At 46.1% G+C, this 15,449-nt stretch overlaps 1 protein-coding gene across 2 annotated transcripts in view; it reads right to left on the reverse strand.

Moving 5' to 3' along the window:
• Positions 1-694: 694 nt before the first annotated feature.
• Positions 695-15,449, reverse strand: part of FBXL2 (F-box and leucine rich repeat protein 2) — a gene marked incomplete at both ends in the record, with an annotated part of 60,859 nt that continues 46,104 nt past the window's right edge. Inside the window, 10 exons of one of the 2 annotated variants that reach the window (XM_082847603.1) lie at positions 695-802; positions 1,436-1,648; positions 6,776-6,832; positions 7,310-7,354; positions 8,056-8,116; positions 11,353-11,483; positions 12,788-12,862; positions 12,996-13,122; positions 13,329-13,424; positions 13,525-13,593. In XM_082847603.1, coding sequence (XP_082703729.1) covers positions 695-802; positions 1,436-1,648; positions 6,776-6,832; positions 7,310-7,354; positions 8,056-8,116; positions 11,353-11,483; positions 12,788-12,862; positions 12,996-13,122; positions 13,329-13,424; positions 13,525-13,593 — 982 coding nt within the window. Of the gene's footprint in view, positions 803-1,435; positions 1,649-6,775; positions 6,833-7,309; positions 7,355-8,055; positions 8,117-11,352; positions 11,484-12,787; positions 12,863-12,995; positions 13,123-13,328; positions 13,444-13,524; positions 13,594-15,449 lie in introns of those variants that run through there. The other variant, XM_082847604.1, reaches the window with a different exon arrangement.

The following is a 15,449-nucleotide window of genomic DNA, read 5'->3' on the forward strand; positions in this document are numbered from 1 at the left end:
AATCAGGCAACACAAACTGAGTTGCTTTTGTTTAGTTTTTGGTCCCCAAAGGATATATGACAAGTTGACAGAAACAGAAAGGTGAAGACCTTGCTTCACCCTGTTTAGAGTCCTCATTCTTTGGTGTCTCATGGAAACCTATTAACTTGCCTTCCACGTAAGTCGCTACATAGAAAACTGTCGGGCATTATGAATTTGCAGTATAGTCACTTTGATAAAGTTGCTATTTAATCTTCAAAGTGGAAAAGTCCTGCTAATCAAAATGGAATCGTTGTGAATAAAAGTAGGCCACTGGCTGAAGTATCAGGTAGAAAATCAACAGCTTATTTTTCTGCTCAATTTGTGCTAACACTAATGGTCTGTTCGAGGAATGCTGACAAAGCCAAGGGCAGGAGTCCTGTACCGAGGGAGGCACCCACCTCTAGAGATCCAGGGCTCCTGCGTGGTCCTGGCTGCACTATGACCACTCTTGCCCTGTGTTAATTGACACAAGGCTTCGAATTGATTGCATCACAGCAGAATAAAGGTAAAAACTATCACGAGAGTTACTGCAGTCCCTGCAGAAGTCTTTTACCTGTAAATGCCTTTCCCAATGGAGAATCAACAGATTTGGATGATGGTGGAGTACGTCAGAAAGACTCGGGTCCTCGGGAGGAAGGGACACCTCATGAAGCCCTGGGCTGGGCAGCTGCTGTCAGAGGATGACACAGCACCTGCATAGCCTCTGTCCACTTCCTCCCACTGCTGTCGGCGGGGTGACAGGAGCAAAGTAGGCATGGACTTTGACATGAGGGAGCTGGGCCTGAAAGTAGAAAGGAAAAGTGTAGTCATAAGATAGTTTGGGGATTGCAGGCATAATCCTAGAAAAGCCCACAGTTCTCCTATAGAATCTAGTTCACTCTACCATTAGGCAGATAGTCCCAATAGAATTTCTGGTGCTCCTGTCGACATGCACGTCTCCCCAAACAGCACCTTTTAAAGACAAAGCGGTGGTCGTTGTCCCTGTGTGCAAACCAAGTAGAGATGTAACAGCTGTAGCACCTGGGGCTGCTTAGGGGTCTAAGTGCAAAGTTGCCTAAACTTAAAGCCTATTCAAGAACGACGGAGGTGAACTACATGCAGAAAGAACACCACAGTTATTAAGACACTTTATACCTAGAAATTAGCAAAGATCAAGCCTACTGATAACGGCCTTAAGTCCCTTTCCTTCTAGTAAGTTTGCTAATCAACAGACCACATGGAACCTCCACCCAGACCCATTCTAGAAGTCGACTCTTTCCAGGGTGGGGTCTAATGAGGAAATTTAGAAGAAGTCTAAGAGGATAGTTTGCCATAACTATTGGCCCAGGACAGAATGTAGAAAATGGATGTTGATTCTTGGTGTATTTGTCGTTTGCTGAGAAACTGCCAGGTGTGGCTGCTGCCCAACACTTACCCGCATCCGCTTGATGCCCGCGCGGGTGACCTGCTGGCAGTCGTACAGCTCGAGGCGCTCCAGGCCACGACAGTTCTCCAGGTGCTCCAGGGCCACATCAGTGATGAGGAGGCAGTTGTCCAGTTCCAGCACCCGCAGCCTCTCGTGGCCGCAAGGGCTGTTGCTCAGGTGCAGGATCCCATCATCCGTGATGAGCTCACAGTGGGACAGGCTCTGGAATGAGGGGAAGCACAGATGTTTGCTGGACCCTCTCATTCCAAGGCTCACAGCCCAGGAAGAGCAGGGAAGCCGGCCCAGGCAGCGTCCCTGGGAACCACTGAGCAGCGGGAGGATGGAGCACAAAGCTGTGGGCCCATGGGCAGCGGCTTCTCTCACCTTCCCGCCAGGTAAAGATGGGAACCGACACTGCAGAGGGCGGTCTGCGCCGTGAGGATCCTGAACTCACCTCTTCCCGCAAACAGCGAATCTACAGCTACACAGGGAACAGCTTCCTCCAGAAAAAAACATAAAAACTGGCTGAACGACTCTCCACGTTGGGCAGATGAGAGAAGGCCCACTTGGAAGCGGAAGGAGAGGCTGGGCCAGTCTGTCATGAACCCCGGCCCCAAGCGCGGAGACCCCTGGGCAGGAGGGAACTCATAACCTGGAGCTTCTCACTGAGGAGCGAACGGTTTAGAACGGTTTAACCCCACATTAGGCACCTGAACGTCTAGCTGGAAAAACCAACCCACTGACCTCCGAGAGACCCAGAGACCACAGCAATGTGAGGAGGAATTAAAAGGACTTTCACACCCGGGCCCTCCCCACCCCCAGGGCCCAGCTGATGGAGGGGAGCCCAGCCCGGGTGTGGGAGGCTCGCCTGCTAGGTGACATATTGGGGGGCCTGCTGGGGTGCCCCCAGGGCCTAGAGATGGGCGGGGGCCATCTTTGCACATTCCCTCTGCCGAGCTCCAGCCACTGGATGACATTTTCTTTTTTAAATTCTGGGCTTCTTCCTTCCCGGTGAGCACTATTTCGCATCCTCTCCCGGCCCTGCCTCTGCCTCGCACCAGGGTGCCATCCTCATTCTCTGTCTCTGTGTTTCTCTCAGGGGGAGAGTTTCACGTGTGTCTGGTGCCCCAGTTTTTGCAGCTGTTGCCAGGGGACACGTCCATCTCCTGGCCTGCGGGGTCCCACGGGACTGTAACCAATGGAGAGATTGTTAAGTGGCTCCCACGTCCCGGGATCAGCAAGAGAAAACACCCAGGAGTCATCTTTCTCGGAAGGAGGACTAGGAGCTTGTCCTCACAGCTGCAGCCAGGGGCACAAGCTTCTAATTAAACACACATCCAAGGGCTGACTGTAATCCTTCCTAGAGACCCTGGAGGCTGATGCTGTCCTTGCTGTCCCCTCTGCCGTGCTCCAGAGCACCAGTATCTCCCAGAGGGAGCTTTCACATCTGCCTGGTGACCTGGTTTCTATTTCTGGTGCCCCAGTCTTTGTATAAGGTGCCCATGGGATGCTCCTTGCTCACCTGGCCCTGATGGCCAAAGAAGGCTTGTATTCCTGGGTTCCATGGGACTTTAACATGAAAGAGTTCTTGGCAGGCTACCACCCCCAGGGCACTTTACAGACAGCAGGCTGAAACACACCCCCAGCCTTTCTGGGAAAGAGGCCTATTTGCTTGTCCTGGAGCTTACAGGGCGGGCTTCAGGTCTGGTACACATCTAGAGGCCTACAGATGTGCTCTCAGCAAAGGTAGGTGCAGGTACATGCCATCTCTGCACTCTCCCTGGTCAGTATCCCCCCAGACAGGAGTTTACGCCCTTATCTGGGAAAAGTACCAAACAGAGGTCACGGAGCTGAAGAATACAACTGAACTGAAAAATAAAGGAGGAGGTTTCAAGAACAGACTAGATGAAGCAGATAAAAGGATCAGTGACTTGAAGACATGGCAGTGAAAATCACCCAATCAGAGCAGCAAAGAGAAAAAGAATGAAAAAAAGTAAAGAAGATACCCTACCAGACTTACGGGACAGTATCAAGTGGACTAATGTTCTCATTATGAGGGTAACAGAAGGAGAAGAGAGAGAAACAGGCAGAAAAGCTAATGGAGAAAAAAATAATGGCTGAAAACATCTCTAGGCTGGGGGAGGAAACACATCCAGATTCAGGAAGCCCAGAGAATTCCAAATAAGATGAGACCCACGCCAAAACACATTACAATTAAAATGTCAAAAATTAAAGAATCTTAAGAGCAGCAAGAGAAAAACAACTTGTTATATACAAGGGAACTCCCCGTAAGACTGTCAGCAGGCTTTTCAGTAGAAACTTTGCAGGCCAGAATGGAGGGGCACAGTATATTCAGAGTGCTGACAGAAATGAAAAAAAATTCCAACCAAGAATACTAAACCCAACAAAGTTATTCAGAACTGAAGAAGAGATGGGAATTCCCTGGCGGTCCAGTGGTTAGGACTCAGTGCTTTCACTGCTGGGGCCCAGGTTCAGTCCCTGGTTGGGGAGCTAAGATACTGCAAGCCGCACGGCGTGGCCACAAAAAAAGAACGGAAGGAGAGAGTTTTCCAGACAAGCTAAAGCTAAACTAGTTCATCATCACTAAACCTGCCTTACAAGAAATGTTAAAGGGACTTTGTTAAGCTGAAAAGGGCACTAATTAGTAACAAGAAAACATATGAAGGTACAAATCTCACTGGTAAAGGCTGTGATAAATCAGGGTGAAAGATAAAACTCTGTGGCATCAAGAAAAATTCTTTATTCTTTAATAGCTAAAATTCTTAGATAGCTTCTAGGACCAATGAGCTGCATTAATATTTTAAAAGTCAAAAAAACTGGCTCTGGTACTGAAGAGGAAACCAGCCCCCCAATTATCAATAGAACCTGCTGATGACATCCTACAAACTAAAAACTGAAGTAACGAAGAGGATCCTTAACCTCCTTTGAACAAACTTCATGAACTCCTCTGTGTTCTTTTGAATCTGGAGTTCCCCTTGTTTGCAACTGTATATTTGACTTATTTTCAAAGAAACATGATGAGTTTCCCTTTCAAAATGGCCTTCTAGATTTGGTTTTTGTGAGAGTACAAGGCCCTTCCTCCCTTGAGGATCACAGGGCAGTTCCTGGAAGGGGTGGGGTGTGTGCACACTTGCCTCCTTCACATGTAAAGAAGAACCAGGGAACTGAGGTTTAGCAAATGACGTGTGATAGTTACCTGGCTCGGGGCTAGTGGTCACTTCCCTCATTTCTTCCTGCTTGCAGATCTTTAGTAAAAGCTAAAAACCAGATTTCAAAATTCTGAATCTATGGAGCTTTGCCCCAATAGCACTGGCTCCTTTGAGCTCCCCAGGCTGGGGGAGGACTCCCTGGGGTGGACCCCCGGCTCCAGCATGGAGAGCACTGTCTGGCCCTACCCCAGGGAGGTGGGGACCGGCTGCTCCTATGCGCGTGTCCCAGGCGCACCTGGGCTGCCCCGCGTCAAGACTGTGCATCTGTGCTGTGAGACCTGCAGCGGCAGAAACGCACGTCCAACAACCCTGAGCTTCCACTCACCCTTGGCTCTACCTGGGGGCTGACAGAGGCGCTGCTACCATGTCCGTAGCAGGGAGAGCCCCTGGAGTATCCGTTAACAAGGATCCAGACACACACTGCTGTGCAATTTCTGAGTGACGATAAAGTCTGTCTCTTCTGATGAATGATCTTTTCACTCTCCAGTGCCTAGAACAGTGCCCGGCGCGTAGTGGTCCTCAAGAGGTGTTTGTAGAGTGAATTTGATGAATATAATCAGATTTAATCCACAGCATTTCCCTTTTCTGTGTGGGCTACCAGGCATCTCCAAAGCTAAGTTTAGATTTCAACTGCAACTGTTTCCCTGCTTTTCTGCTAATAATCCTCCAGGTATTTTTCTTTTTTATTTTCATTTGAGGCTCTTATCTTGGACTTCTGGGTTTTATTATAGTTTATCTTTTACTCTAAGTCCCCTTTCTGGAAGTAGCTTGTATGAATATCGGGGAAGATGGAGAAGATTTCAGTCACCAGAATCCCCGCTGGGGAGAACACTATTTGGAAGACATTTCCTGACCCATCGCTGAGGTGGGCCTGCACTCCTGAGGAAGCAGGAGTTAGGGAGCTGGTGGAAGGCCTTGTCCCGTGCACACAAGAGATGACACTGCCCAAGGGGTGGGAGTCCAAGTCCAGGGTATCTCCGAGTCGGGGAGAGAGCCCTTGGGCAACAGGGAGGAGGGAGGTTAAAACAGGAAACAAAGCACGGGGCTCCTAACCTTCCCCACACCTCTGAGAAGCAGGCCATCTCAGGGACACGGGGACAAGGGGTGGAGAAAGCCCATCAGACAACTGGTTCTATCAATTATAAAACCAGATCAGAACTAATTTGGGAGTAAAGACATTAGAAAGACAAAATTATCTGCAGGTGTGTAGAGGGAAACAGTTTCAGCAGAGAATCTGGAAACAGGTAGGTTTCTGACTATCTCTGAAATCTGACACCAAACTCGAAGTCCCAGAGCTGTCCAAAGCTCAGCACACTTGTGCCCAAGGGAGAAGCATCCAGAAGGAATGTGGAAATCAGGGAAACTGGTGGGGAGAGTAACTCAAGGCCAAATGGAGCTCTAATGATGTTATAAAATCCTAGCCCTTGCTGACAGAGCAAGTTCAAAGAGGATAGAGAGAGCTGGCTTAAAAATCTGTCGTGTATCTCAGGGCAGTGGGAAGACCAGACCCCACGGAAGCCACGAGATCTGGGTCCTTTGGGCAGTTGTGTAAATCTGGGCAAGCTTCTTAACCGCGCTGAGCCTCAGCTTCCTCACTGATAAAATAGGGATGTCCATGGTGCCCGCATCACAGGGCTGTGTTGGGATTCAGTGAGTCAGTGTATCTGGTGGGAGCAGGCAGCCAAATGGGGACTCCACCCCTGCTTCACATCCAGCAGCCGGATGGGAAACGTGCATGCGACGTCTGCATGGCTAAGAGTGTCAATGACACTCTTCATTGCTCATTCTAGATCTTTCAGTATATTCTAATTCCCCCCCTCATAGATATTTGAGCAGATGTGAAATGTAATATAAGGATGGCCTCATTTTAACCGTGCTAACTTTCACTATACCCGACATGATGAACATGAATTTGAGTAAGGACGCTGGTCCCTATATTAGGTTCACACCCTAAAATGAAAGCAGTGACATTTAGATACCCTGCCTCCCAAGTGAGCCCAACGCACAGACCTTTGAAACCAAGAATGATGACACCCTATGGAAAGGAAGGCTCTTGCTGTAGTACGGGGGTTCTTTCATCCCTCAGAGGTAAGTAACGTCACAAAAAGCTCAGACTCACCAGGGCTTGCAGTTTAGGACAGTGAATGGAGAGCTGGATGAGTGTGCTGTCGGTTATCTGGAGAGAAACACATGGTGTCAGTGTGGCTTCTACACCAGAACTTAATACCTAATCCTGCTTCTCCTGAATACAAGAATCAAAAGGTGCAAAAGAGAATTAAAAACTCATCTCAAGCACACTTGGGCTGGGAGCCCGAGGGACAAAGGGACAAAGAGGGTCCCCCAAGATTCTTCTCTGTGGAGTCACCTCATCACTGGACATGCAAGCTTATTTCTCCCTTAAGTTTTGTGAAAATGAGTCCTTTTGTTTTTTTAATGTTTGGCAAAAGATGGTGCTATCCTGAACTTGGCTGTAACTCTGATGACTGAGAACAGCCCAAAGTTTATGCATCCCCCTCCCGTGGCCCTCACAGGTTCCCAAGCCCTTACACCTACGCTGGGGCAAGGAGGGTCCAGACAATGGCCAGTTGGCGTCTCTGGTTACGCCTGTCAGTGGCTGAGGGGCGCCCTGCAGAGCTGTCAGGAGTCCACTCACCAAGATGCATTCTTCGAGATCCATCTTCTCCAGGTCATGACAATTCTGAAAAAGTCCATAGAGTCCATAAGACACCCCATTCCGAAGGTGACCCAGTGAGCCAGCACTTTTGAGCAGGTGCCCTTTGAATCATATTCACTTTGGAAATGGGCATTAGGGCTGCATTTCCTTTTCTCATCCTGGAAAGGCAGTTGTCTGCACCTTCCCAGTGGCTCACAGGTATCAGCACAGAGATTTTAGCCATGGAATGGGCTCTGGGAGGTCGTGGGGGTGGGCGCTCAGCCACGGTGGGGATGGTGGAGGGCTGGGGTAGGAGGAAGAGTGTATCAGCATCCCCAGGAGGACATGGGTTCTGGGCAGCAGGCCACAGGGGCCCCACAGTGGTTGGCACTGGCAGGGCAGTGTGGAGAGAGAGGGCAGAGGCAGAGCCCAGCCCAGCTGAGGGATGCTACTGAGAGGCTGAGTCGGGGTCTGTGTGAGGAAGGGCATCTCCCGGCAGGGAGGAGGCTCTTCTCATTGGGGTCCCACCTGACCAAGTGAGAGTGAGGTCCACGCCTGGTACAGGACCTGCCTAGCTTTCCAGCCTGCTGGGGAAAATTCAGAACACCCCCCACAAGGACTCTATTCTACCTGGTGCCTGTCATTTCTGAAGGTAGTTTTTTGCACACTCCAAGACCACTCCAATTCACTTCGACTGAGGGAGGTGAATTAGAGTTTGGTTTGATTTTGTAAAACCTCTGTCTTACCCGAGCTAAAAGTGTAAAGCCTGCATCAGTCAAATGGGAACACCGGGCAGCCTCCAAGATCCTGGGATAAGGAGTGCACAGAAGACAAAGTGGCGACTGGTTAACAACAGAAAAGCGTACTTTACAGTGCTCGAGTTTATTCCACTCTGTGACACAAAAATGAGGCTCAGGAGGAATGTGACCTGCCCAAGGTCCCATCCCAAACTTGGTCAGTAAATCCAGGAATCTTCCCACAATACCAGCACATGGTTGCTGTTTTTAGATATTATTCTAATATGTGTTGACTTCTAAACAATTAAAATGTACTTTCACTCAACAAAATCATCTTGATATACTGCATTTATTGAAATTCCCAGTCACCCTAAAGGAAATTTTAAAAATTCACAGCCAATGAAAACATCCATGCTTAACAGGGATGGTTGCTTAAATAATATTTTTAAGTTAAATTACTCCCTTATAGCAATAATTTTGACCTCCTTTCTGACCAGTTTTGACCACCTATATTCCTACCATGCAGAAACATCAAAGTTCTCTAGAATCTTCCCTAATTCAACAGTAAGAAAAATGGGGAAAAGGCAAAATAAGACATTCCTCAGAAGGTATATAACCAAAAAAAAAAAGGGGGGGGGGGCGGGGGGTACTTCTTTGGCAGTCCAGTGGTTAGGACTCCACGCTTCCACTGCAGGGGTCATGGGTTCGATCCTCAGCCAGGGAACTAAGATCCAGCATGCCATATGGTGTAGCCAAAGGAAAAAAAAAAAAGATATCTAACTGGTGTATGAAAAATGGATCAGTTTCACTGATAAGTAAAGAGTAACAAAACAAGTATCTTTTTTCTGCCTCTTTTGTAGGGGTTAAGGTTGCTGGTTCTAAAATCAAACTCTACAAGTTCAAATTCTAGTTTTACTTCTTACTTATCATGTGACCCAGGATAAGTTATGTGCTTTGCTTTTTTTTTTTTTTTTTTTTCGGTACGCGTGCCTCTCACTGTTGTGGCCTCTCCCTTTGCGGAGCACAGGCTCCGGACGCGCAGGCTCAGCAGCCATGGCTCACGGGCCCAGCCGCTCTGCGGCATGTGGGATCTTCCTGGACCGGGGCACGAACCCATGTCCCCTGCATCGGCAGGCGGACTCTCAACCACTGCACCACCAGGGAAGCCCCATGTGCTTTTCACTGAGTCTCAGTTTCTCCTCTGCAAAACAAGTGAGAATACAGTACCTACACCTCCTAGCAATGCCGTGAGGACTAAGTGAGACAATGCTTGTGAAACTGCTAACAAAGAGCCTGGAACATATATGAGTTCAACTGATGTTAAGCATGATTAGTATTTTGGTGCCATTATTAAAGTTTTACTATTCACAATATTACATGGAGAATCAGAAAATAAATCATTATTTGTTAAAACTTTTCTTCTTGCTAGGGAAAAATGATAAATAAGGTGGCTGTGATTTTTCCTCCTTCTGTCCATTTAGCAGCTGGTTTAGAGGAGAACCTGGTGCCATTTGGACATGAGGCTATCTGTCTGCTCACATGTCAAAGTAATATCAGGGCAACGAATAGCCAAAACAATCTTGAGAACGAAAAACGGAGCTGGAGGAATCAGGCTCCCTGACTTCAGACTATACTACAAAGCTATAGTAATCAAGATAGTATGGTACTGGCACAATAACAGAAATATAGATCAATGGAACAGGATAGAAAGCCCAGAGATAAACCCACACACATATGGTCACCTTATTTTTATATAAAGGAGGCAAGAATATACAATGGAGAAAAGATAGCCTCTTCAATAAGTGGTGCTGGGAAAACTGGGCAGCTACATGTAAAAGAATGAAATTAGAACACTCCCTAACACCATACACAAAAATAAACTCAAAATAGATTAGAGACCTAAATGTAAGGCCAGACACTATAAAACTCTTAGAGGAAAACATAGGCAGAACACTCTATGACATAAATCACAGCAAGATCCTTTTTGACCCACCTCCTAGAGAAATGGAAATAAAAACAAAAACAAATGGGGGATTCCCTGGTGGCAGAGTGGTTAAGAATCTGCCTGCCAATGCAGGGGACGGGTTCGAGCCCTGGTCCAGGGAGCTCCCACATGCCATGGAGCAACTAAGCCTGTGCACCACAACTACTGAGCCTGTGCTCTAGAGCCTGCGAGCCACAACTACTGAAGCCCGTGCACCTAGAGCCTGTGCTCCACAACAAGAGAAGCCACTGCAATGAGAAGCCTGCGCACTGCAACGAAGAGTAGCCCCTGCTCGCCACAACTAGAGAAAGCCCGCATGCAGCAACAAAGACCCAATGCAGCCAAAAATTTAAAAAAAAACAAAAAACTAAAAATAGAACTACCATACAACCCAGCAATACCACTACTGGGCATATACCCTGAGAAAACCATAATTCAAAAAGAATCATGTACCACCATGTTCATTGCAGCTCTATTTACAATAGCCAAGACATGGAAGCAACCGAAGTGTCCATCAACAGGTGAATGGATAAAGAAGATGTGGCACATATATACAATGGAATATTACTCAGCCATAAAAAGAAAACTGAGTTATTTGTAGTGAGGTGGATAGACTTAGAGACTGTCATACAGAGTGAAGTAAGTCAGAAAGAAAAACAAATATCGTATGCTAACACATATATATGGAATCTAAAAATAAGAAAATGGTTCTGAAGAACCTAGGGGCAGGACAGGAATAAAGACGCATTAGACTTGAGGACACGGGGAGGGGGAAGGGTAACCTGGGACGAAGTGAGAGAGTGGACATATATACCCTACCAAATGTAATAGAGATAGCTAGTGGGAAGCAGCCGCATAGCACAGGGAGATTAGCTCAGTGCTCTGTGACCACCTAGAGGTGGGATAGGGAGGGTGGGAGGGAGACGCAAGAGGGAGGAGATATGGGGATATATGTATATGTATAGCTGACTCACTTTGTTATAAAGCAGAAACAAATACACCATTGTAAAACAATTATACTCCAATAAAGATGTTAAAAAAAAAAAAGTAATACCAGGGCGAGGCAAATCAGGTGGGCACGTGAGTGAAGTCCATCAGGAAACGAAGGCTCAGATTCCCTGGTGGTGGACAGTGTGGGACTCTCCACACATCCTTAAATGAACTAGATTACAGTGTCCCACACCCCAATACATCTGACAAAAGCCAACAACACAACCACTGCCTCCTCCTCAACCCACTGCCAGGCCTTTCTCCTCCTGCAGGAAGCCCTCCCAGTCAGCCCCAAGCTCTGAGTTGCAAAACTGAAAGCGTGGTGCACTCACTGAAGTCTTGGGCAGTTCAAGGCTAGGGCTGTGAGGGAGGCATCCGTGAGGTTGCCGCAGCCAGACAGGCAGAGGGCCTGCAGCCGGTGGCAGCCCCTGCAAATCTGCACCACGCCTTCATCCGTAACGCGCTGGGGAGAACCAAAGCAGAAAGGAAAATCAGAAGGCACGGGCAACAGTGAAATGGGAGCCGCAGACAAATGGAGTCTCCTGTTAGTCAACTAGTTTAGGTTGCCAGTTACTAGCATTTTATCCTGATAATTTAATCAAAATAAGGTGAAGTACAGGGAAGACATATTTATGTTATTTCTGAACAGCTTTAAAATATTCAAGCATTACTAATGGAGAGTAAAATTTTTAAATTCCATTTTTCTACCCAGAATTATTCGATTTTTTTTTTCAGGAAATATTCATAAACTTGTGTTAAAAATCAGATTTAATGAACAGCTCATGAGACTTGCTTAAGTGACATTAATTTCTGGTTGAATTTCTACATATTAATGCTTTAGATATCTACTATATAAATCATACATGTATTTTTATATTGCCTGAAATGTTTTAGAAAATAGCAAAATTAAGTAAATCACTAAATTATTAATAAATGGCTTAGAATTCTATGAATTTAGCCATGAAGATTCAAATTAATCTTTATTTGAATATGCTAATTTATGCAGAAATAAACAGATACATTTATATCATACTTCAAGCCACCTGCCAGTGCTGCCCTACATGCAATTCAAGGTCCTATTTTTGAACAGTGCAGCCCCATAAGGTCAATATTTGCCCAGAAGATAGTTTCTGCTTTACCTCCCACCATTAGGGACCTTAGGTTTATGATTCATTTACTAAATGCCAAATACAAGGGATTTCTCTTTTCTCAAAATTGACATTCTCCTTGAGAAACCCAGGTGGCCATAGCAAGCACCCTCTTCAATTACCAATATTTACAATGGCAGTGAAGAAAAATCATCCTTCACAGGCTAATAATGCACTGATGAAAATCACACCTTGCTCTTGAATATGCCCTTTATATTTCAAAGCACTTTCATATCTATTATTTCATTTTATCCACTGAGACACCATGAGAGGTGTCATCACCCCCAGTTTATAAGTAAAGACAAGACACTGAGACCTTACCAGGAACTGTTTAGGTTAGTGACTAGTTCACAGCATTCCTGATGTCTTAAAATAAACCAAGACCCTGATCTATGCTGTTTTTAGGGAAAATGCCCATGGCTTTGTATTGGCCCTTTTGTTTAGATTGCTGTTCTTCCATCCTGTGGGAAACTGGGAGATCACGTAAGGACACAGGATGTGAAATAAGGGTGTGGCAATCCTCCCACCTGCCTGGGCTGCTTCCCAGCAGGTCCCCAGCAGGTTCCTGACGGAGGGAACAGGAACAGGAGGGAGCTCACGTAAAAGGCATGTTACTTACTGAGCAGGACTGTAGGTTGAGGCTCACAAGCTCATGGCAGTAATTCTGAATGTGCTTCAGAGCTTCGTCTTCTAGCTGAGTGAATGGAGAAAACAAAAAAGAGATGGAACCAGGTGAGGGGACAGTGGGGCACAGGTTCCATAATCACGTGCACACACCTAACATTAGATACACGTTAGACAAGCCAGGCTGTGAGGACTCCCGGTACCTGCGTGCAGCCCCTCAGCAGCAGGGCTCTCAGGCCGCGACAACCCCGCACCAGGGCCTCGATGCCATCCTTCGTGATCTGATCACACCATGACAGGTTCAGGTACTCCAGGTGCCGACAGCCCTCACTGGAGAACAGGAAACAAAACCACACATGTGCACTTTAGGACCAACCCTGAGCTTAGTAGCCCACAAGCAGTTCAGGGGAGAGAGACCTCTGTAACCCGAGTCGCCCACTTCCTGCTCCAATAGGACCATGAGAAAGGTTTCAGACACACCAAAATGCTCAGAGCTTTGGGTATTTCTCATGACCACTAACAACAGGTTCTCTTACCTGATCCCCTTTAAGGAGCTGTTTGTAATGGACACACAGGAAGTCAGATCCAGATGTTTCAGCTTGGAACAGAATCTGCTAAGGCTGTAACACGTGCTGAAAAAAATCAGATGCACTAAAGGTATTTTCAACCACCTTTCTCTCCCCTCACTCTCCCCACGGCCAACCAGTCACCAAAGTAATTTCCACTACTTACCTGTCAGTGATTTTTGTGCACCCATTGAGGTTTAAATGTTCAATGTTTCTGCAGTTCTGTGCAAAGGTCCTAAAATGAGAAAACATTTAAAAACTCCCTGCAAGTTGCTAGGCAGCCACTAGAGGGCATGTATAACCATTTACATTTAGAACAATGCTCTTCAAAATTTTATTTTATTGTGGAAAGGATACTTAACGTGAGATCTACCCTCTTAACAAGTTTTTAAGTGTATAATATATAATTGTTGACTACAGCTACCAGTGTTCTTCAAACTCTGATGAGCATATGAAACAACTGAGGTTCTTCTCATAGTGCAGAATCTGATGGTAGATCCAGGCAAATTGCTTGGTGGTCTGCATTTCTAAGAAGTTCCCGAGCGATACTAGTGCTGCTACTCTGGGGACACCACTTTGGAAAGCAAAGCCCTAGACTGACTACATATCAGTTGAAACTCTTCTTCACTCAGATTTTGGCGGTCATCTGAGAGTAGAGGTCTGGCTCCCTGTTCCTTCTCCTCTGTAGAAAAATCAGCTGGCAGCAAGGGGGCTTGAGTCTTGTGCCATGCTGTCACTTGGTTACCCCAGGGCCCTTCTGGAGAAGCCATCTCCAGCCACCGATAGGGTCAGTAATTGACCAGTATCAAGAACCATCATTTACTGATGAGGACACTGAGCCATGAAGGGTGATGTCCTCAATGATTTGTGGGCTGGCAGCAAGGCCAGAAGCAGAAAATTAAACATCCCTTACTCACCACTTATTCCTTAACATATTCAGCAAGGACTGGCTCAGGTCATCTGCATTTTCCTGAAATATGGCTTCTGCAGTATCTTACAGGATTGAATCCTGATGCTTCCATGCATACCCCTAAGTCTCCAAAACCTGGCCTCAAACCAGATGTCACTCTTACCTGTTACTTCCGCTCTGCTACGCTACAGGGAAAGGGAACTCAGCTGGAGCCTGGGGGACTCCCTGAGCTGAGAATATAGAGCCAAAAGTCTGAGCAAGGCAATCAGAGGTATCAGAGAAGAGTACAAGAATGGAGAAAATGTCAGAGATCTGCAGAGCGTTCCCCTCAGGAATTCAGTAGAGTACTAGTCAGAGTGTGCATGTGAGGAAGTTACCCAAAGCCAGGGAAAGACTCAACAAGCAGCATTAGAGGAGACAGCAGCCAGAGCTCACCCAGGGCCATGAATAGTAAGTACCCATTCCCACCAGACAACAGTGAAAAATGTCATAATTTGTGGGGCACTGGGTAGAGTACTGAGAAGCGTCTTGCTTCAGGAGTGGAGTACAATTATCCCTAGACTAACCACTGCTTTGGTCCAACACAACAAATTAAAAAAAAAAAAAAAAAAAAAAGATCTCAAAGGAACTATGTCCAAGTAACTCAACTGCATCTCAGAACAAAACTCAAGTATATTTATAGAAATACAAAAATATTCTGCACCCAAAGTAACATTCACAATGTCTGGCGCTGAACAAAAAATTACCACCCATTCAAAGAAGAGGGAAAAATATATCCATAATGAGGAGGAAATTCAATCTATCAAAGCTGACCCAGAAACTAGAAATAGCAGACAAAGGCATTAAAAGTTATCATAACTATGTTCTGTAGAATACAGTTCTATGAAGCTGGAGTGAAGATGTTACATTAAACATCTCATGTTTACTAAACATGTTATGTTTATTAAACACATTATATAGAGACATGAAAGATACACAAAGATACAAATTAAACTTTTAAATATGAAAACCACAATGGCTGAGATGAAAATTTACTGGATGGGATTAACAGCAGATGAGACATTGAGGAAGAAAAGATTAGTGAACTTAAAGACACAGCAGGAGAAAGTATCCAAAATGAAATATGGAAAGAAAACAAGAAAAAAAGAACAGAGCATGAAAGAACTGTGGGACAGCTTCAA

Source organism: Leucopleurus acutus (assembly GCF_964270905.1).
Source record: "Leucopleurus acutus genome assembly, chromosome: 10".
NCBI lineage: Eukaryota > Metazoa > Chordata > Mammalia > Artiodactyla > Delphinidae > Leucopleurus > Leucopleurus acutus.